At 34.1% G+C, this 23,058-nt stretch overlaps 1 protein-coding gene across 2 annotated transcripts in view; it reads right to left on the bottom strand.

Annotated features, from left to right (window-relative positions):
* SLC4A10 (solute carrier family 4 member 10) overlaps positions 1-23,058 on the bottom strand; it is a 210,272-nt gene that overhangs the window by 171,142 nt on the left and 16,072 nt on the right. For both annotated transcript variants that reach the window (XM_087435291.1, XM_087435292.1), the window contains exon 2: positions 7,210-7,291. In XM_087435291.1, coding sequence (XP_087291417.1) covers positions 7,210-7,291 — 82 coding nt within the window. The remainder of the gene's footprint in view (positions 1-7,209; positions 7,292-23,058) is intronic.

The raw sequence follows: 23,058 nt of genomic DNA, 5'->3' as shown, positions 1-23,058 counted from the left end.
TAGTAAACCAATTTTTTTTTCCTCAAATGGAATGAGCAAAAGACTATCAAGATTGAGGTATAATTTTCTCTATTAAATCCTTGACTTAAAAGTATTTTACCATCTGCCAAAAGTAATACAAGATAAAGGATATGTCTTTTTTATTTAATTTGTAGGCCAAGATTTAAAGATCAGTTTAACTTTTCCATTAAACTTTTAAATTTATGAATTCCTGAAAATCAGATTAAAATGTAACTAGATTTATTTATCTTAGTACAGTGCAACATAATTAGAAACTCCTGTATTTACATATTAAATATTTGAAAGGTAATTAAATATTTGATGAGCGTTAATTATGCACCTAATTACATTATATAAATTTAACTTCCTTCATGATTAGTGACATATTATTGAATTATATATAAATGAGATTTAATGCAACACATTTTTTAGTACCTACCCAAAAAGTGTTGGATATCATGGGAGAATGAAAATATGTGTCAGATGAATATTTTTCCCCCAACAAGCTTATAATCAAACAAGAAAGATAAGAAATATATGCATAACAATAATATAAGAAAAGATGTAAACTCAGAAAGGTGTGGAGAAGGAAGATAATTATTCTACCAGGAGGGATCAGGTAACACTAATGAATGGGCAAAACGGGCATTCTATTTCTGTGTGGAGGGAAAACACTAGCAAATGGAGGAGATGAGAAGGCATCAATTTGGTATGGGTCAATCTAAAAGGTTTTAAACAGAAAGTCTTTAATAATATTCCTGAGGTTTTACTGCTTCTTCTATGTTCTCAGACTGTAGAAAAATAGCAGGTATTATGCTAGAAATACTTGCCAAAAACATGGAAAATAACAGTCTCTCTCTCACTAAAGAGGTTCTTTATAAATCAATGATTTGGGGAGAAATTTAACCTGTAGGGAGGACTGCCAGCTATAACAGGTGTAAGGTTAGGCAACAAAGCAATATGCAGGGTAAAGGTGCAGGCATTCTATATCACACACAAAAATTAACTCAAAATGGATCAAAGGCTTAAACATAAGAATCAAAACCATAAATTAGTAGGAAACATAGGGAAAGCTTTATGACATTGCATTTGGCAAGGATTTCCTGGATATGACACCAAAAGCACAGGCAACAAAAGTAAAAACAGACAATTGAACTACATCGAAATTAACATTTTTTGTGTATCGAAAGACACAATCAACAGAGTATAAAGGCAAGCTATTAAATGGGAGGAAACATTTGCAAATCACATATCTGATAAGGGGTTAATATCTAGAATATATAAAGAGCTCCTACAACTCAACAACAGCAACAATAACAAAACCAATTAAACAACGAGCAAAAGACTTGAATAGACATTTCTCCAAAGATGATACACAAATGGCCAACAAGCATATGAGAAGATGGTTAACACTGCTAATTATTAGGAAAATGCAAATCAAAACCACAATGAGATATCACCTCACACCCATTAGGATGGCTACTATTAAAAAAAGAGAATTACAAGTGTTCGTGAGGATGTGGAGAAATTGGAACCCTTGTTCACTGTTGGTGGGTATGCAGAATTGTGTATCCACTATGGAAAACAGTACGGCAATTCCTCTAAAAATTAAAAATAGAATTACCCTATGATCCAGCAATCCCACTTATGGGAAATATTCAAAAGAATTGAAAGCAGGATCTTGAAGAGATATTTGCACACCCATGTTCATAACAACACTATTTGCAATAGCCAAGAGATGGAAGCAACTATGTCCATTGACAGATGAATGGATAAACAAAATGTAGTATATACATACAATGGAATTCAGCCTTAAAAAGAAAATTTTAACACATGCTACAACATGGATGAACCTTGGGGACATTATGCTAAGTGAAATAAGCCAGTCACAGGAAGACAAACACTGCATGATTCCACTTATATGAGGTATGTAGAGTAGTCAAATTCATAGAAACAGAAGGTAGAATGGTGGTTGCTAGGGCGTAGGGGGATGAGGAAATGGAGAGTTGTTGTTTAATGTGTATAGAGCTTCATTTTTCCAAGATGAAAAATTTCTGGAGATTGGTTACACAACAATGAGAATATACTTAACACCACTGAACTGTACACTTAGAAATGGTTAAGATGGTAAATTTTATGCTATGCATTTTTTATCACAAAAAAAGTATTTAAACAAAATTTTAGAAAAAAACAATTCAATTGTTTGACAGTATTGTCTTGACTGGAAATTGATCAGTTCAGTCAAAATGGCTAAAATAACAGCATTCATATTTAGCTATTGAATTTTCTTCTCTTTATTAACATCTAATTATTAATAGGACATACTGTTTTTACTGATTTGTCATTAATTTATTTTTATGCCTGCAGAAGATATAATAATAGTCATATCTGAAAAAAAATTCATTAAATTTTAAAGTACAGGCATCCATTCTGAAAAAAGCTGAACAAGGGAGAACAATGAAGAGAGAATTGAATAAGAATAACTCAAGGGGCACTTGATTATTTTTATTGGGCCCATGTGGAAATTGACCACATCCTAGCGTTTAGACTCAGTACAGCGTTGCACACTCCTTCATGTTGTCTTTTCATCAGATTCACTGGGAAACAGACTCTGAAATGCATCTGTCTTATTCACGACCTTCAACGTACTTGCCACAGCTCGTTCATTTGTTCACCATAGTGAAACAACGTGATGTTCTGCAGAATATCCACTCAGTCCAAATCCCTTTGGACTCTATTATGACAGAGGGTAAGAGAGTTAACACAGCCCTGGAGCAAGACCATAAATGTATATTGCTTTACTCCCCAAAGGAATGTCTACTTCTGGTACTCTTCTTGAAAGTAGTAGAAAAAAAAATGCATTTGCCAGATCAACAGCTGCATACTATGTACCTGAGGCCAACCTGCTCTAAAAAGACTCCACATCTGATACAGCTGCAATTTATGCTACCATTTGGCTGAGTCTGCAGTAATCCACCACCATCTTCTAGGATTTGACAAGTTTCTGTAGCGGCCAGATTGGTACATACTTTAGGTCTTAAAAGATGGCACTAATCTCTGCCATTTCCCGTCAGATGCAATACTGATTTTCATTTACTATCATGGCCAAGGCAAGTAGTTTCAGAGCCTTTTCACCCACTACAATGGTTCTTAACTCCACAGGTTAAGAAACCAGTATGAAGGTCCTGCCAGTTACCAAGTATGTCTATCGGTACTGCTCAGGGACCAGGAAAATGATCAACAAGTGGGTCGGATTCCTCAGGAAACACACTCTGAGGTAGAGATCTGTTGAAGAAAGCTGTCAGAATAACACCTGTGAGGAAATAGAGGCAGCAGCATTCGGTACAGGAAGAAGTTGAATTACGGTACAGTTGCAATAAAGGCCTAGTTGATTCCACAGGAGGTTTTAAAGCTGAGACAGCCCTTCAGAGTTAGTTGTACCAAATTGAGGCAAAGAGACTAGGCCTTTACATTCCTTCACTGATCATTCATTGAATTCAATATGCCACAAGGGAGGCAGCTCCCAAAGGCAAGAGGCAACTCCTTTCAGGTAAAGGTAATTTCTAGGAAAGAATTCAGGTGTGAGACAACAGCAGGCAACATCCATGGCAACTGGAGAAACAAGTGCCTCAGTCCTTAAGAGGAGATATTGGTGGTTCATCATAACATCCACTAGCAGGGTTGCCAGATTTAGCAAATAAAACATGATAAATAAAAATATTGCACGGCATACCTATACTAAAAAGTTATTCATTGTTTATCTAAAATTCAAATATAACTGAGCATTGTGTATTTTATCTGGCCACTCTACCCACTGCACATGTATTAAAGGGTAAGTAGAAGAAAGAATTTCAAGGGTATTAACGCATTCCTCCTTTTATAATCTTATACTTTAGATAGTACTAATCCCACATGGACGTGGGAGACCAAAAATAAAAATCAGTTAACCTCAACAACTTTTGCTCTACTCAGAACCCTGAGGTGGTCTAATTATAGGGATTCAATGCTGCTGATACATTTTCAATAGGAAGCACAGTATGCTTAGAAAGAACACTCTAGCAATATTAAGGAGGGTAAATTGTGGGAATGACATAGTACACAGTATTCAGAGATGGAAAGAATTAGAGCAGTGGCAGTGGGAATGAAGAGGAAGAATTGAGAAGACAAACCCCTGAGGGAGATTCAAAGAATTTACTGGCTGCATGATATAGAAAACTAGGAGGTGAACAGAACTAATAAAATTGTATGCTCTTGATTTTAAATAATAGGAGGAGAAGAGAGAGAAAAAAGTACAAGATATATGTAAAACAAAGGAATAAATAGGTTTGGAGAGAGAAAATTATACACTTGACATATTCATCAGAATCTATAACATATGTGACTATATTTAATATACTACACCATTGGTTGATATTGGTCAAGTGATCATTTTCCATTAAACATATTTCACCTGAGACTTTATAGATATTTTTAACTACCTGGCATTTCTTTTTTTTTTTTTTTTGTGAGGAAGATCAGCCCTGAGCTAACATCCATGCTAATCCTCCTCTTTTTGCTGAGGAAGACCAGCTCTGAGCTAACATCTATTGCCAATCCTCCTCCATTTTTTTCCCCAAAGCCCGAGTAGATAGTTGTATGTCATAGTTGCTCCTCCTGCTAGTTGCTGTATGTGGGATGCGGCCTCAGCATGGCCGGAGAAGCGATGCGTCAGTGTGCGCCTGGGATCCGAACCTGGGCCGCCAGCAGCGGAGCGCACGCACTTAACCGCTAAGCCACGGGGCTGGCCCTGGCATTTCTACAAGCTGTGCTCAGGATGTTAAACTATACCAGTAATTCTATTACCTAAGTATATACATGTAAGTCCTGAGAAACACTAATTTTCAAATTTAAAATTTTAATTGAAAGAAGAGTTTATAAAATGTTTGTCTTCAATATCAATTCCCAACTCTATTTCATTTACAATACGTATCTATCAGTGTGTTTTATCTGCATTACTAAAGAAGCTCCTAAAAAGTGAAGCCCTGGTCTGTTCCTTTAATTACATAAAATGAGAAACTACCACCACCATTACCCTCAGTAATGCTATCTTTCTAACTGGTGCTGTCCCACTTACTCATTTTATATTATGCTGCCAGTTGATTTTTCCTGAACTATGACATCCATCACATTGCCCCTGCATTATTTTCTGAGTTAGAGTAATCAACCCAGAAACCACTAATAGATCTATTAATTCTTTGTGTGCATCACAGCAGAATCCTCCATAGCATCCTCAAATGCTAGGATGTTCATCTACTTAGTACGGTCTGAGAGCAGAACAAATATTTAGGAAGTCAATATAAATAAGGATTTTCCAATTTCCCTTCAAAATTCTAATTTGTAATGTTACATTTGCATTCTATGATGTTAATTTCAATCACCAGTGACTTAGATACAATTATTCACTTCTGGGATTAAAATACCCACTATAAACATCAATAAACAGAACAAAATCTGGCTTATCCAATTCTGTTTTGCCAATCAGAAATCTCTTTTAAATATCATCATACACTGTCATCTGTATTCTCTAACCATGCCCAACAAAAGAAAATGTTTTTAATACATCTTGCTATAATAATTAAAATTACCTTATTAAATCTTATTTTTATATTATGTATTTGCACCCAAAGGAACACTCAATATTTTGCTGTAATCATTTATAAATTATTAACTGTTAACTTCCAATTATCTGTGTATGGATCATCCATCATAATCTTTAAACTCAAGATGGCTTTTCCCTGGAATTGAGTATATTTTTAAGCTAACTTCTTGCTTTATTAGGTTTTCTTGTGTGTGTTTAGTAAATACAAGCATAGCTTGTATGTCATGGCATGACATAAGTAGGAAGGTAAATATGTTGCTGAGAAAAAAAGGTAATATAATGGCATTTCAAATCCAAGGAGAAATCATCTTCATATTATCCATTATCAGTTAGATTTTTCAAGTTTGTGCTCCCTTCAATTTGTGAAATGAATATGGATAGCACAGTGAATCACTACACCCAACCAGTAAGTATAACCTTCCAGACCTGGGTATTTTCTGTGCACCAAGCAAAATGTCAGGCACAGAGTAGGTATAGTTGTCGAAAGCTGTCTCTAAATATTATATTAATTCTCCTGTTCTTTAATTGTTGTAACTAAAGATAAGACCTAAGAAAAATGAATTTAATTGTAATTTAAGTGTTGACATTCCAATTCTTAAGGAGAATAAACCCTTACTTCTCAGCTGCAATAGATTATTAGGAGCTATCTGATTAGTTTTACTTCAGATTACCTAGGTTTCACTTTTCAACCAAAAGATGAAAAATATCATATATCTTGTATCTCACTAGTAATAATTTGTGGTTAAAAGTTAAAAATGAGCTAGTGGTGTATGTACATTAAACTGTGGTGTAATAATAATTGTCCTTACTTACATAACTCTTACGCCAGGTACTATTCTAAGTATTTTTCCCTTAATTCTCACAAAACTTTAGGAAATATATTCCATTGTTATGTTTAACAGTTGAGAAAACTGAGGTGCAGAGAAGTTAACTAATTGGCTGAAGTTTCTGTAGCTAATAAGGTGCAGAACTGATATTTGAACCTAATACAGTTTGGTTTCAGAGCCTGTACACTTAACTGCTAGACCATACTACCTCCTTGTTGAATTATCTGACCTTCTTCCTGTCAAAGAGAACATACACAAATGGTGCCTCCATCTTTCTCCCGCATATATCTGAGTAAAACTAGAAGACCAAGTGTCTTTAACTCTCTTCCAGTGACAGCCTACTCTGACAACATAGGCTGGATTAGATGCCCCTCCTGTCCTATTCTCCCCTCTCACATAGCACCTAATATGCTGGTCTGTCATAATTTTTTTCTTTTCATTCCCCAATCAATTATAATTCCTTGAAGCAAGGATTATTGAAAGACTGGCACACAACACAGTGCCTGGAATAGAGTAGAGGTTCAATAAATGTCTGTTGGATGAATGAATGCTTCTCATCGTTTGCAGGCCTGCCCGTTGGCATTCTGGACTGCACCAAAACAATCATATCCACCACCTACCACCACCACCATTACTCTGATATCAACTTTTCCAACTCTCCACACTGTGACAAATTTCACATTTCTCTTTGGAATACTTTAGAAAAGCATACCAACAGTTATCTCAGGGGAAAAAATGTCTTACCTTCTAAATCTTCTTTCTCAAAGTGTGTTTTGAGAATAGAACGAGTTCCACCTCTATCCACAACTGCCTCTTCATCATTTCTCTGTAGAATGGGAACAAAGAGGATTAAATAATAGTACATATATTCTCTTAATTTCAGAAAATAAACTTTAATATGATCTAATAGTTTAGGGGTTTCATTCAGTCACTTAAACCTATTTGTACATGACTATTCTATGCAATTATCAAGTGTTAGTTTAAAAAGGAGGAGACTAAAATTAATTTGACCACATAGTCAGTGAAGGAATGTCATTTTATTTTCCATGAAATGGGAGGCAAACATTCTAGTTGGCATCATTTGTTGGTGAGATGAAAAACAGAAAACAAACTGTTATCCCATCAATTTAGTAACATGAATTTTTATCTCTGATAAAGAAATCTCGTAGGGGCCAGCCTGGTAGTGCAAGTGGTTAAGTACGCACGCTCCGCTGCGGCGGCCCGGGGTTTGCCGGTTCAGATCCTGGGCACGCACCGACGCACCACTTGGCAAGCCATGCTGTGGTGGCGTCCCATATAAAGTGGAGGAAGATGGGCACAGATGTTAGCCCAGAACCAGTCTTCCTCAGCAAAAAAAAAAAAAAAAAGAGGAAGATTGGCAGGTGTTAGCACAGGGCTGATCTTCCTCACAAAAAAAAAAAAGAATTCTTGTAAACAAGATGATGTTTTCAACTATACAAGGAAAATATGAAAATCGTTAGTATTAACACCACTAATGCTATGGTAAGGTGAAATAATTCCACTTCCATTAAAAATGGGGTTGGGGGGATCTAATATCTTGATAGCAATTAGTAGCAATTATTAGGTAAACTACAACTCTAATTACTTTGCTTCAGCATAATGCATTTTATTCAAACTAAACTGTAAATTACAATCATGTGCATTAAACTTTCATTCGGTTTCTATATATATAGAAATATATAGAATATACACATATATATATATTTTACCTATTTAGAATGGCTGGGAAGACACTCTGTCTTCTGGACATTGTACACATGCTCAAAACAATACACTCACTGATCTGGTACTCAATAAAACAATAGGGGAAGGGGTGAGTATAATCCATTTTGAGTATACAGAAATGAACAAAATATAAAATACTGAATGAAGTGAAATACAAATTATTTCCAACTTTTATCTCATTGTTAACACGTATGTAAAAATAGCCTTAAAAGTGAACACTGAGCACAAAAGGAGAAATGGAAAGGTAGACCGAAGATGAATGAGTCTCCCAAGATCTTTTTCTAAGCCTATTCTAGTATAAGACTTTAGAAAAGTAAAAGATTTGTGTGGCTTCTTTGAAAGCTTTTTAATTCCTAAACATAATCATGATAAAGATTTGGCCTCCATGTTTTAAAAATCAGTACTTTCAACTGCAGCATTATAGACATATTTCAACCTAGAAAGATTGGCTCTCATGTGCTTCACATGCAGCAAAATATACAGTAGAAGGACATGTTTTATAGCCTGTAGTCTTGTGTCTTTCTGACAACATGTGCTGAGACAAGTCAGGGCAAAGTGTTTGAAATCAGAGTTAAAGAAACCTACACTATGAATGAGAGAAAAAATGAAAATGAAGACAGGATTCAGAGCTCATTGCTCTTCTGTTTGGCAAAGTTCTAAAAATCTGTTGGTTTGAGCAAAATAACAATGTTTCTATTGTTATAGAAACTAAAGATGGGATTTATATAATTTTCCTGAACCAGACAAACACAAGTTTCAGCCTATTTAGAATCTGTTATTGATACATTTACAAATTAAATTTATCCTCTGTGCAAGACATATTCAAATATATGTCACATTGGAATGTATCTCCGCCCTCGGGGTGTTGTTATGAAGAATGCCAAAAGCTAAGTCATGCATCCATGTTCAAAGGTCAGAAGGAGCACTATTCCACTGTATCTCACAATGGCAGTCTCTTAACTGCAAAATGGAACACTTTATATGGAATAAGATGTTCTCTCCTATACAATATTTAATTTTGATTTCAAAGACCTGAGTCAATTTTCAACTTATATAAAATGGTTTATCTCCTTATTTATAAAAAGCATGCATGCTGCCCACGTACAAAAGATAATTCTATTGAATAGCAAATGTTAAGATATTGAGATAAAATTTTGCAACAGAAGTAGAAGTGGAATCTAAATAGGAAATAGTCGATTACTTAATTACTACACAAGTTGCAAACAGAAGTGACCTAATTGTTTTTTTTTTTAAATCACCATGGAACTTCCTTGCTCCAGGAAGCCCACAGAACTTTTCTTTTTTTTGCTGGGAAAGATTTGCCCTGAACTAACATCTGTTGCCAATCTTCCTTTCTTTTTTTTTCCTTGCCTCCCCAAAGCCCCAGTACATAGTTGTATATTCTAGTTGTAGGTCCTTCTAGTTCTTCTGTGTGAGCCACTGCCACAGCATGGCTACTGACAGATGAGTGGTGTGGTTCTGCGCCAAGGCACATCAAACTTTAACCAGTGGGCCATCAGGGCTGGCTCAGAAGTGACCTAATTTTAATGTTACTTTGAAAGAAAAAAGAACTAGAGCTAGAATACAAATGTAACTCAATGTAAGTGACTTATTTTGAGGTTTCATATACATTACCCTCCTTAAATATTCTGTGGATGTTCCATAAAGACACCAAATATATGATCTTTCAGTCTGAAAATTCCCAAGATACAAATTAATACAAATACATATAGTGAAATTCCTCTACTTTGATTATAGTTCAAAAGATCATTTCAATATTATTAAAGATTTTTTAATGGAGTATTTCCCTTCCCCCTTATTACCAAGAGCAAGTAAACATCGGATGTGATGAAGGGAATACAGAGGGACATATGGCACTAGCTGCCAGTCTAGATGGTAATCCCAAATACACTGGTAAGATTAATTTTTATTTCACGTTGTTCTGTTACTCTCTTTAGATTTGTTGAACACCAAATACATTAATGCATCCTAACTGCCATTTAGGAATAAATTCTAGCACTGTGTAGGAAGTGAAGATATACTACATTACCTCTCAATACAATTTACCCTTGCCACACCATTGGGTAAACATTTATAAAATGATTGATTCCAGTAAATAGTATAGGAAATGTTTTAAAATTTGGGGGGATATGACCCATAGTCAGAAATATATGATATATCCCAGCACAGTCATATATTCATATATATGTAATCAAAACAAAAGTTTCACAAACCAATATTTACCCTTACTATAAGCAATGCACTCTGATATTTTCTGTTCTAGGGTATTCTATTTCATTTAAAAATGCTAGTCACTATCCATTAAATTTATTTCAGGACTTAAAAATGGGTTGTGACCTGCAATTTGAAAAACACTGGTATAGACTATGACCCTGGGACAAAGTAATAGTAAGTAATTCACAGAGAAATCATATCTTAAATCCATTTACATAGGCCTCTAACCAAATGAACAAACAATAATAAATTACTTCTCAAATCAATATTTTTCAAGGTTTGAAGTTTCTGATACATTAAGTTTGGGGACATATTATGTATGTATGTATTACATATATGTAAATCACATATCCTTTGCTGAACTATTTTGACTTTGTTTTTCCTTCCACCAGGAAATGGTTTGCTCTTCCTAGTTCCACTGAAGCACCTATCTCCCATGCCTTCCCAGGAAAGAAGGAAAACATAGTATTATCTATGATCCTCTCCAGTTAAACCCTGCTTATGACTAAATTGATTTATATTCAGTTATTTTAAAGGCAAACTCCATGTACTTGGCATAACTCAAATGCATTCTATGATTTTCCACAGTTTGATTACTTCTAAACATTTAGACATTTGTGTTTTGGATACAAATGTATATATGAAGGTAAATTGAGAGTATATCTACCTCCAAAAAAATTTTTTTAAAGGAAGAGTTTTGTTGTTTTTTTTTTTACTGAACAATTATTAGAGAGCAATAGCAGAAAAAAGAAATTTCTAGCTCAGTTCTCATATTTGAAGTGACCTTGAACCAATACACTCACTTATGAAAGAGCAAGTAATATGGGCCAGCACATTTAAGTGTTAAAATATTCAGATCAAAATATTAACAATTTCTTCTAGAATTGTTGACAAATATCATTAAACCCTCTATAAATAAGTAAATAATGCATTTTTCTAATTTACCATAACTCTTGAGCACAGACTTCAACGAAATAAACTTTTCTAGTTATACAAACCAAAATCTAACAGTATTCCCATGAATTCCCAGGAAAATTCAAACTTTTTCAAGTCCTTTTGATAATTCTCCTCTCATCTGAGAATGGATTAATAGAGGAGAAAACAGTTCATTTTCAATTCAGAATTCATTCTTCCCTAGAACTATTTATCATACCAATTTTTAAAAAGCAACCAATTTTCCTGACATTTTTATTAGGTATTAGAATGGTATCATGTGCTGTATATTCTCACTAGCCCTCACAGATCCACTTTCCCCTCTTCTCCACCACGCTCTATGTCTTTATGGACTGCATCACCTTTGCCTTCTAGCTTCCAATTGAGTTTAGCCAATGAGAGATAATGACAGAGGACTGAAGAGCGGAAGGAGAGAGACATAGGCCCTGTCGGGTCACAGTTTGGAAATGGCTGTGTTCCTCTATCAAAGACCAGAACTCTTGTCATGTGACTCTTCTACAGCTACAGGTCTTGCCAGTTTGCATTAACTGCTCCCACACCTTGCTCCTTTAGGCCTAGGAGGAGTGACAGTTTCTGGCTGTTGCAAATTCATGTGATTTCACTAACCCTAATTGATATCCCTTTATCTTGCCCACACCTTTAAAAATAGTCCCTTCATTAAGCTCTTTCTATCACCCTTGTTGAGTGACCATCTGTTTCCTGCTGTGACCCTAACCTACACATAAGTCTCACGTTTATTTTAATGACTAAAAATCCATGACATCAAATTTTTTGGAGATGGACATATAATTAAAATGTCAGCCTACATACAGGACCTTAAGAAACAGCTATCAAAAAATACTGCTGAAATGAAGAGAAGAGGAAAAAACGGTGGGGAAGAGACTCTGAGTCATCAGAGAACTCGCAATAGCACGATTAACTCAAGAACGCTTAATTTCTGAAAGACATGAAAAAGAGGGTATAGAATAAACTTCTGGATGTGTGAAAAGGAGTGAAAAAGAGTAATCAAATATAAGTATTTAACACTTGCAAAGAATGTTCCCCTTAACTCAAGGAATGCATGTGTATATTTTTACTCATGAAGCTCCATGCAGAAATTACCTTTCAATTGAGTTCACAAGGTCTCTCTTGGCTAATATGAATGAATGATTTTCCAGTTGTTTTAAGGAGTAGTAGAAATATATAGACACACATATTTTATAAACATGACCTGAGAGCTAGCTTTTTAAGTGTTTATTATTTCCAAAGGCTTGAAACTTGTCAATCCTCATTAATGTTAAAAGACTTCATGGAAAACTAAGGTTGATTTCATTCACTTCACTAACATTAAAACAGGTATTTTCCAAACTTGTAACATCTCACATACCACGTTATTTTCTTACTCTTCTTTAATAATGTGTTGCAATTTTTTCATTAAATAACAGATGCAGAATTTTAACTTCTTGGTTTTCTTAAATTATGAAATTAAGAAAATTGAACATTAACATGTAGATTCAATGTTAATATTCAACACAAGCATCTGTATTTACTCTGGAGGTGTTCCATTTTTTCGTTATCAAATAAGCTAAAGTATGATACAAATATCAAAAGGTCAACTGTTTAATATCTAATTGTATTATGCTGTGTTAAATAGGACAATATATGTGAAAGCATCAGCTCAGAAATTAACATAAGAGAAGAGTTCGATAAATACTAGCTGAACTGGAATCTAAGCATAAGTTAAGCCTAACTTTAAATTTCACTGATCACATCATATTTTCATAAAATAAATGAACCCATCTAATTTTACTAGCATATACTTTGAAATTAGGTATTTAAAATCTGGTACGTACTCTAAAATATAGACTATACTCTCTCATGGTAATACAAGTTAAATCTATCTTATATACTACATCAATTAAATCATATGATGCTTATTTATTCTTAATTAGCCCAGTGAATCACTCTTTCTCCCCCTCTATGTATTTTCAATAAAGAAGCAATGAGTTCCTTTCTAAAGTATCTAATTGGGGAAGTAGCAATTAGGTTTCATTTACTTATGCAAAGTAAATGTGTTATTTCATCTTTACACACATAAGAAAAAATAGAACTGAGAATAAGAATTGGAGAGTGAAGTCCTCTGTCATAGGAATAGGGTTAAGAATGTATAAACTAAACCACCATGTAAAAATTTCAAGATTTTTCTTATCTCATTTACTTGGGAAAACTCCACCCCTGCAAACTTTAAAGGCCACTTGGGGGACTACACAGGTCAGGGAAGTTCGCCTGTTGAAATGAATAGTCCGCAGTCAGGTTCAGGGGTGCAAGTCTTCCAATGCTAGGCTATTTCTGTCTCAGTATTAATTTCATCACAACATACAGTTTTGTACTTACTACTGCCACTGTGACCTGAAGAATACTATCTCTCCTAGTGGGCCTAACATCTGACGATTTAAAAAGGGAAAAGTTAAAAACAATTTTAATCAGCCAAAAGTATTTTAAAGAGTAGTGATACCTGCATGATTGAGTTACTGCCTTATTTGCCCACCTGATTCTCCAGATTTGTTTGTTTGTTTTGATTTCTGGACTTGATTCCTGCCTTGTTCTTAAGAGTCCTTCTAGAGCCTCAGTTCTGCCCATGAACCCAATTTTGTACCCAGACAATGATATTAACTGCTGCTAGATTTCCCTACTGCTGCCTCAGGCTGTCTTTACTCTCTTCATGCTGCTTTCTCATAAATGCTATACAAGTCTCCATCTGTCTTGTCGGCTTTCCTTCATCTGTCCCATTGTGTCCTTCCCTAAGCATCTGCCACACCCCCATAAGGTTGTTCGGTGCTCAAGTCCAAGTTCTTGCTGGTATGACCTATCCCTCCGCTGCTGATGCTCCCATTTAGGAGGTCAACAGAAAGGCAGTGTTGGATAGACGCTGAGAGTTTGTATAGGAGGCCATATACCACCCAGATTCAAGTCCTGTTTCAGTTAATTCCTAGCTGTGTGACTTTGGGCATTTTATGTAATATCTCTGTGTCTCCAGTGACTGATTAATACATCTAAAGTTCTTGAATTTGCCAGATATGTATTAAGTTCTCAATAAATGTCATTTATTATTATTGTTATTTATATTATTATTTGTACTACTGGAGCCACAAAAATAAATAAGACATGGTTTCTTCCTTCAAACAGCTTATAGACTTCATGTTAAATACAATACACAATGGTATTGTGAAAGAAATTCACACAGGGAACACTCAACTATAAAGGTGATTATTTTTCTCCAAAAAAGTCAGTAAAGACTCCATTAAAAGAGACACTTGAGCTGATTTTTAAAAGATCACCATATCTTTGCCAGGCGGACAAGTGGACAAAGTGGTAGTTTGGTCCTAAGTATCAAGACAAGAGCCTAGTTATTTGAATAAGGGTGAAAGATATTAGTAGAACCCAAAGCAAGACTGACTTGATACTAAGCTGCCAAGCTACTGATTTGATTCTCCTTACAATCCAAATGGCTGGGGGGAAAATTTCTCCTAAAATCTTGGACAGAATTAAAAATCTTGATGTGAAAAAAGTAGAACTTCTAGCAATTAGAAAAAATATATATAGATATATATATAATTTTTAAAACTAAAAACTCTATAGATGGGTGAAATAGTAGACTGGACAGATGATATAAGAATTAGGGAACTGAGAAAAAGATCTGAAAAAATTACACAGAATATAGCACAAAATGACAAGGATATGAAAAGTATGAAACAGATCATTTAAAAAATGGAGGATAATATAAGAAAGTAATTGGAGTTATAGGAGATAAGAATGAGGGAGAAGTACTGTTTGAAAATAATAGGTGAAAAATTTCCAGAATTGATAGAAGATATGAATCCTTGGATTCAAGAATCACAATGAATGACAAACAGGATAATTAAAAGATAATTCACACCTCCACATATCATGTGAAACTGCAGAATGACACATTATTAAAGCAGCCAGGAAAAAAAAGATTACCTACAAAGGAATGACAAACTAATAAAAATAGAAGCCAGGAGACAGTAAAATAATATCTTCATAATCCTAAAGAAAAATAATATTTAATCTAGAAGGATATACCCAGCTAAGCTGTCATTCAAGAAAAACACTTTGGACAAACAGAAACTGAGAGCATTTATTACCAAGTCATCCTTCCTAAAGGAATTTCTAACTATATACTTCAGGAAGAAATAAAATGATCCCAGAAAGGATGTCTGAGATGCAGAAGGAACGCTGAGCCAAGAAACTGAAGGACATAAACAAATATAAGTAAAAAAATAAGATGAGTTTAAAAATCAACTTCATGATCTCTAAGATCTTTTCTAGTTGTAAAATACTTGAATTTTTTTATATTAAGTTGTTTTATACTTCAGTGTAAGCGTCATTCTTTGTCTGTATTCAAGGATTCATCTGTGCTTTAGCCTAAGATAATAACATTTATAATCCTCCCATATATCAATACTCCTCTCCAGTCCTGCCACTCAAAATCTTGATATTTTTACTAATACACTATAGACTTGTAGGAGACATAAGTATCAATTATAGGAAGGGGATAAAAGTATACATATACATTTTAAAATAAAATTAGCAATTTCTACATTTTTCATCATGAATGAAGGTGTGTTCTTTACAACTTTGTAAGAATCTACAAAACCAGAGTACTGCACAAGTATTTAGCCTTCTCATCATAAATTAGGATAGCTCTCTGTTGGCCTACATACAGAACAGTCAATTATATAAATTATTTAAACTGAAATAAGCCCATGATGTCTGTCTTTTAATGAGTTATAGGTGAATTGGATTTGAACATTCAATAATTTTCAAACTCAAGATGGAAAGAAGTTTCCTGATATAAGTAAAACAGACAAATCAAACCAGTTAGGTGAATAATAAAATAATATTTGTAAGGCATTACAGATTAAATAAATCGGAAAATTCCAAAATATTTTTAAATAACTAAAATGGGCATTGAGGAGGAAGATAAATAAGACATTAGTAGATGAACTTCAATGATAAGAAAACAAGTAGTGAAAAGAGATACTTCAGGTATACACATGAGATATGAAAACTATAGTGTTTAAATATTAATTTAAAAAGTAAAATAAGTTAGAGGGAGAAGGTCAAATACTGTATGATCTCCCTCATTAAGTAGTAGATAATAACAACAACAAACAAACACATAGAGGCAGAGATTGGATTGGTGGTTACCAGAGGGTAAGGGGGGAGGGAGGAGGGCAAAAGGGATAATTCGGCACATGTGTGTGGTGATGGGTTGTAATTAGTATGTGGGTGGTGAACATGATGTAATCTCTGCAGAAATAGAAGTATAATGATATACACCTGAAATTTATACAATGTTATAAACCAATGTTACTGCAATAAACAAAAAATAAAAAATAAAAAAAAGTAAAGTAAGCAACAATAACCAGTTCAGTGATATTTTTTTCTTTAACTTTAATGATTGTTTATTAGTAATATGTTCTATCATATTACTGATAAAGTAGTAGAAATATGAGTAGCCATGCAATTTACTAAAAAATTGTCTATTACATTTAATAGCAACTTTAAGCAAACCGATTTTCCTAATTGCACAAATGCCAAAAATGTGGGAGAGTGAGTGAGGAAGGGCCACTGTACTTACTTTCCCCTTTAGATCCAAAAAAGAACAAAACCAAACAAAAAAACACCTGTACTCTTAAATTTTCTAATTATCTCAAAATTCAAGGGATATAGAGAAAGAAAATAAAGACTACCGTAAACATGGAAAAACAATGGAATTAGATTTGAAATGGGAAATGAGGAAAAAGGAAACGGATGAGTAAAAATGTATAAAACACTTTCGATGGATAACTTCTTAAATTTCCTCAATTATTTAGTCCCTTCACAAGACCAAAAACTATCTATTATTTAAATTAATTTTGTGTATAAATGAGATGTGAGAATTTCTTCTACCACTTGGAAGAACCAAGCTCCAATTATTAGAAATACATGTAATTAATATGCTTCTGTATTTATATATAATAGAAACAGCCAAAACTAATTTATATTTCCCATTATAGCTATAAATAGCTCTCATTTATTAAATTCATTCTATCAATAGGCACTGAGCTAATCACAAGCAGAATGGTGGCTAAGAAAATCTCTGAAACCAGACAGCCAGGGTTCATATCCAGTTCTGACACTTACTACCTACTTAGCCAGGTGACTTTGAGCAAGTTCTTTCTGCCTCATTTTCCTCATATGCAAAATGGGAATTATTTTATTTACTTCATATGGTTATTGTGAAGATTAAATGAGTTACATGTTGCTAATGCACTTAGAACAGTACCTAGGAGCTCCATATTAGTGTTAGTCAAGTAGATATACTTTATCTTATACAATCCTCCCAATAGTTCCAGAAGGTAGATAGATTTATCCCGACCTCAAAGATGAGAAATCTGAACCTCAGTTAAGAAAGTTTAAATGACTTGTCCAAGAGTATAATTTGCTCAATTAATATTAGGCAGAATTAGAATGTGAATCAAATTTTATAAGAATTTATTTATTTTTATTTATTTATTTTTTTTGTGAGGAAGATCAGCCCTCAGCTAACATCCGTGCTAATCCTCTTTTTGCCGAAGAAGACTGGCTCTGAGCCAACATCCATTGCCAATCCTCCTCTGTTTTTTTCCCCCCAAAGCCCCAGTAGATAGTTGTACGTCATAGCTGCACGTCCTTCTAGTTGCTGTATGTGGAACACGGCCTCAGCACTGCCAGAGAAGCGGTGCCTCAGTGCGCGCCCGGGATCCGAACCTGGGCCGCCAGTAGCGGAGCACACACACTTAACCGCCAAGCCACGGGGCTGGCCCCAATATACGAATTTAAAATTCATGTTCTTTCTACCATGTCACATACTGCCTCATTTTCTCAAAAGCTAAGCCATATTTCTCCCAATTTTTACATACCACATTAATAACATTAACAATAACAGAAATTTTAGATAGAAAAAAATTAAACGACATTCAAGCTCTCTTTCTGAAATCTTAGAATTTTCTATATTTTCCTCTAATCTATGTCAATAAAAATATATGTGAACATAGTTATGTATTTTTATTCTTTTAATCTTAAAGTGTGGTTATTACTAGTGCTTACAATATGTTGTCCTCTATCTCTCCCTGGACTACTAGATGAGTATTATGCATTTCCCAGGCCCTTGCAGTAACTAGTGTTGACCAAAGGGTGATAAGCAAAAGTGATATGGTGTGTCACATCTGGGCCGAAGAACAGAAGAATGGGTGTGCTCCAGGCCTCTCTCTTCCCAAGTGCAGTGATCAAGGAGATCAGGTGGTCCAGGTGGTGCAACTATAAAATCATTGAGCCTCTGTCAGCCTGAATTCCTGAGTGACTGTGTGGAACAGAAGCTCCCAATCTCAGCCCCAAACACACTAGAAACATAGTACGAACAAGAAATAAATGTTTATTGAATTAAGCCACTGAGATTTTGGAGTTATTACTGCAGCATACCTTAGTCTATCCTAAGACGAAAATAAACATTTTTATATTTATACTTCTCAAAATTATACTTTCTAATTGTTACATAATATTTCATCCAGTTTGATCTCATATAGTTTGCTTAATACTTCCTGTAGTATTGGCCACTTAAGATTTTTATCTACTTTCTCACCAATATAAATAATTTTTCAATATGTATATTTGTAGAGATTAAATGCTGGAAAATTTAACAGAAGCATATAGAGGATAAATTGATTACTATCTTTGGTGCCTACAGCATCAAAACAATGGACACAATTGACTACATATTTAAAAGTACTCACTTAAAATGCAATAGAACGGCAGAACATACTTTTCTAATGAAATAAAGAAAGGACTTGAAGAAGTTAAGACAACAGACAGTAAAGAAGATAGTCTTTGGTGCAGAAATAGCTACACAAGAGCAGAAATTTAAAAATGAAAAGGGATGAAGATACTGGAACTGTGAGAAAACCAGATAAAAAATGTTTAAAAAACAGAGTCAACATTATGGGGGAAAAAATAATGAGAAAAACATGTATATGCCCCCAATGGATATTTGTGAGTATGTGAAAAAAGAGAGAATGATATTGGCTTAAAATTTAAAAAACAGAAATATTAGAATAATGGACTTAGCATATGGCTGCTAGAAAGACTCTTTAATGTCATCTAATCCATGATCCTATTTTAAAGATGAGAAAACTTAGTTCCCCAAAAGATTAAGCCAAAATCTCAGTTAATCACACAACATAGCTTCCATTTCTTCTCTACTTCAGATTCCTCCATCTTTTGAAGTCTGAGAAAGAAATCAGTCTAAGTTTGGAAAACACACACCAGATCAAGAAATGAAATAATATGACACTGAAGATAAGCTTTTCTCATTTTAGGTAGATAATCAGCTTTCAGAAGTCCATGATGACAACAAAATGGATCAGAGGAGGGATCAGAAAGAAATTTAGGATAAAAAGTACATACTGATTAAACAAAATTCCTTGTGGCAAAACTTGTGTTCAATGAGTCTGATGTTTAATTTATTTTTTTGTATAGATTACTTCTTAGTTTTAAAATAATATTTTTATATCTACTTAACAGTAAAAAGAATAAGTTCAGAAAATATAAAAATTTTGTCAGTTATATTATTTTTCATATCTATGTTCAAGTTTTTGCCTGCATCTAATAATGCTAAATTGCCTGCTTTTGATTGAGATGCACAATTCCTTAACATTGAGCATGCAGTAGTTGCATTTGTAAATAAAATTTTGAAACTATTTAAAAGTAAATCTAGTTAATTATGAACTGGCCATCTCCAATGAATAAAAGCACTTTTAATAGATAAAATATGGATTTTATATACAGCATCTAATATATAAGATTTTTTTTTATTTTCTTTAATAATAGTAATTTGGAAAAGAATACTTTGAAATGCATTGTATTTATCTATTTCTAAGTTTCTAGAGAATTTTCAAGGAGGGAAGGGAATAGGAAGAACAAAGAAAGACACATGATTTCAAATTCTACAGAAATATTACAGCTCTGTGACTCAGTCAATCAAATGATTGACAAGCAGCCGGACACAATTAGTTATCACTATCCTAACATCAAATAACTGAGAAGAACTACTGATTGACTTTCTGCTTTGAAGACAACACATTTTTAAGGCAAAAATCCATAATTTATAAGTGAAACAATGTCTTGTAGACAGATACTTAGTGTTTAGTGGATGTTCAGTGTTGATCCTAGCTTAATTTTCTTGTGCTTGGTTCCTAATTTTGTCACAGAGGTGTTTTATTGAACAATTTCACTTTCATAATTTTAAAAAAGGCATTATGTTAAGCCTCCCAATCAGAAGCCAAGTCTGTCTACAGGTCTACTTCATAGCCCCTCCACAATTTAGAAGTAGACACTATAACTCAAGAGGTCAGCAAAGTAAACTGTTAAAGGTGGAAGGACCTTGGAATTTCAAGATATGACTGGTTTTACAAGGAGCTTGAGAGTTTTATGAAAGAACTTCTGACAACAATTACAGATTTATGTAATTTACGGAATAAAAGTGAAATAACGAGAAAACTTCAGTCTTTCCTTCAGACCTCTATCAGTCCTTCTTTCATCAAAGTTAAGACCACCACTACTACTGCTGCAGACTGAATGTTTGTGCCCACAATCAAATTCATACATTGAAACCTAACCCCCCTTCTGAGGGTATTTGGAGGTGGGGGCTGTGGGAGGTGATTAGTCGTGAGGGCAGAGCCCTCTGAATGGAATTAGTGCCCTTATAAAAGAGACCCCAAAGACCTCCCTTACCCCTTCTGTGTGTGAGGACATAGCCAGAAGATGGCTACCTATGAGCCAGGAAGTGGGCTCTCTCCAAACACTGAATCTGCAGAAGCCTTGATCTTGGACTTTTCAGCCTCCAGAATTGTGAGAAATAAATTTCTGTTGTTTATAAGCTACCCATTTTATAGCATTTTTTGTTATAGCAGCCTGAACAGACTAAGACAATTACTACTAATAATAACCATGGATAATATTAGGTGCTTTTCAAATATCACTTGAATAGGCTTTATAGGATATTATCCCCACTTCACAAAGGGGAAACTGAGGCTCAGTAATTAAGTAATTTACCCAAGATTATAGAACTAGTAAGTGGCAGAAACAGGATTTGAACCTTGATCTGTTTAACTCCAAAACTCATGTTATTTGCTTCAGCAAATCTTCAGAGAAGAAGTTGAGCCAGGCTAAGTTTTAAAGAATAAAGTTTTTGACAGTGAGGGGGATGTGAAATGAGGCAGTGAGATCAGCACACACAAAGGCACAGGAAAAAGTTATGCTTAATTAGGAAATTCCAATTGTTTGATATGATTATTAGAGCACAAGGTACCCACTGAAAGTATAAAAATGAAGCTGGAAAGTGAGGGTGTATCTACATAACAAAGATCCTTGTGTGACTCACATATTTCACGCAAAGATTATGAATTATTTTACAATTTAATGAATTTTAAAGAAATTGTTTCTCTGCATAAAAGAAATACTTTAAGCAGGGACTCATACATATGGTTCAGAGATGAGAAGCCATCTGATTTTAAACTACTGTGTGTTAAGGAGGACATTGTAAGATTTTTCTGAATTTTAGCTCTTCATGGGCCATAAAAGACACAAGTGCCTCATTCTCTTGACCGCTTCTTCAAGAGAGCATTAGACAATGCAAAAAATAGGCCTTACTGGAGCCAGACAGCAGTTAAATTATTGAAGGCATATATAAAATTTATTCAAGTGAGATAGGTCACCCCTTAACAGATTGTGTCTTTCTTGTTTGAAAATCAACCAGTATTTCTTTTAAAATAGACTAACAATTAGGATCAGATTCAGAAAATGTAAACACTAACCCAGACCTCCTTTTCTTTAGCAGCAAAAAAGTTTTTAGCTTCAAGAGGTGATCAAGAAAAAGTGAATTTAAAAAAACAAAAAAGAGAGAAAGAAAAAGTGAATATATCCTATGTAGGAAAAGCTAAGCCCTCTATCTAAACTAATCAATTCATACAATTTATTGACAAAAAGACTGCGACATGGGGAGGTTAGGAGTAGATATACTTGTGTATGAGTAAACGGGTATGCATTTAATATAATGGAATTTCATATTTTAAAAAACCTCCTATTTGGATTATTTGTTCATTTATACAATCTGTGACACTTGATTCTTCATTTAATGGAAGCAACGAAAGGACACTATGTAACTTAATGACATTTTTCTGGAGAATTGAAAAAAGAAGATTAGACTGAAGAAAGCCATTTGTAATGAAAAAAAACAATGCTTTTTATTTTCATCAAAGTTGTTGATGGCTTGATCAAACAAGTAAACTAAAACAAAATTTCAATTCATAATAGCATTTACTAAACAACTAGAAATATATGTCATCATCATTCATCAACTGTATTGCATTTAGGATCCCATTATTGTTACTTAATTGGAAGTACTATATGTCAACTTGCAGAAGAGAAATAAACATAATATCAGCTCTTTCCCATGTGGCAACCTTCACAGTTCTTTGCCACTTATTATGAACATTTAAAATCAAGTTCAATAGTATATTAGATTATCCATGAAAAACAAAAGTGTACCTTGAGGGGTGGTTCTAATTCTATTTTGCT

This window comes from Ceratotherium simum, chromosome 9 (assembly GCF_057802395.1).
Source record: "Ceratotherium simum simum isolate JZ-2026a chromosome 9, ASM5780239v1, whole genome shotgun sequence".
Taxonomy (NCBI): Eukaryota; Metazoa; Chordata; class Mammalia; order Perissodactyla; family Rhinocerotidae; genus Ceratotherium; species Ceratotherium simum.
The sequence above is the reverse complement of the archived record's forward strand: the minus strand, read 5'-3'. Positions and strand labels throughout refer to the sequence as shown.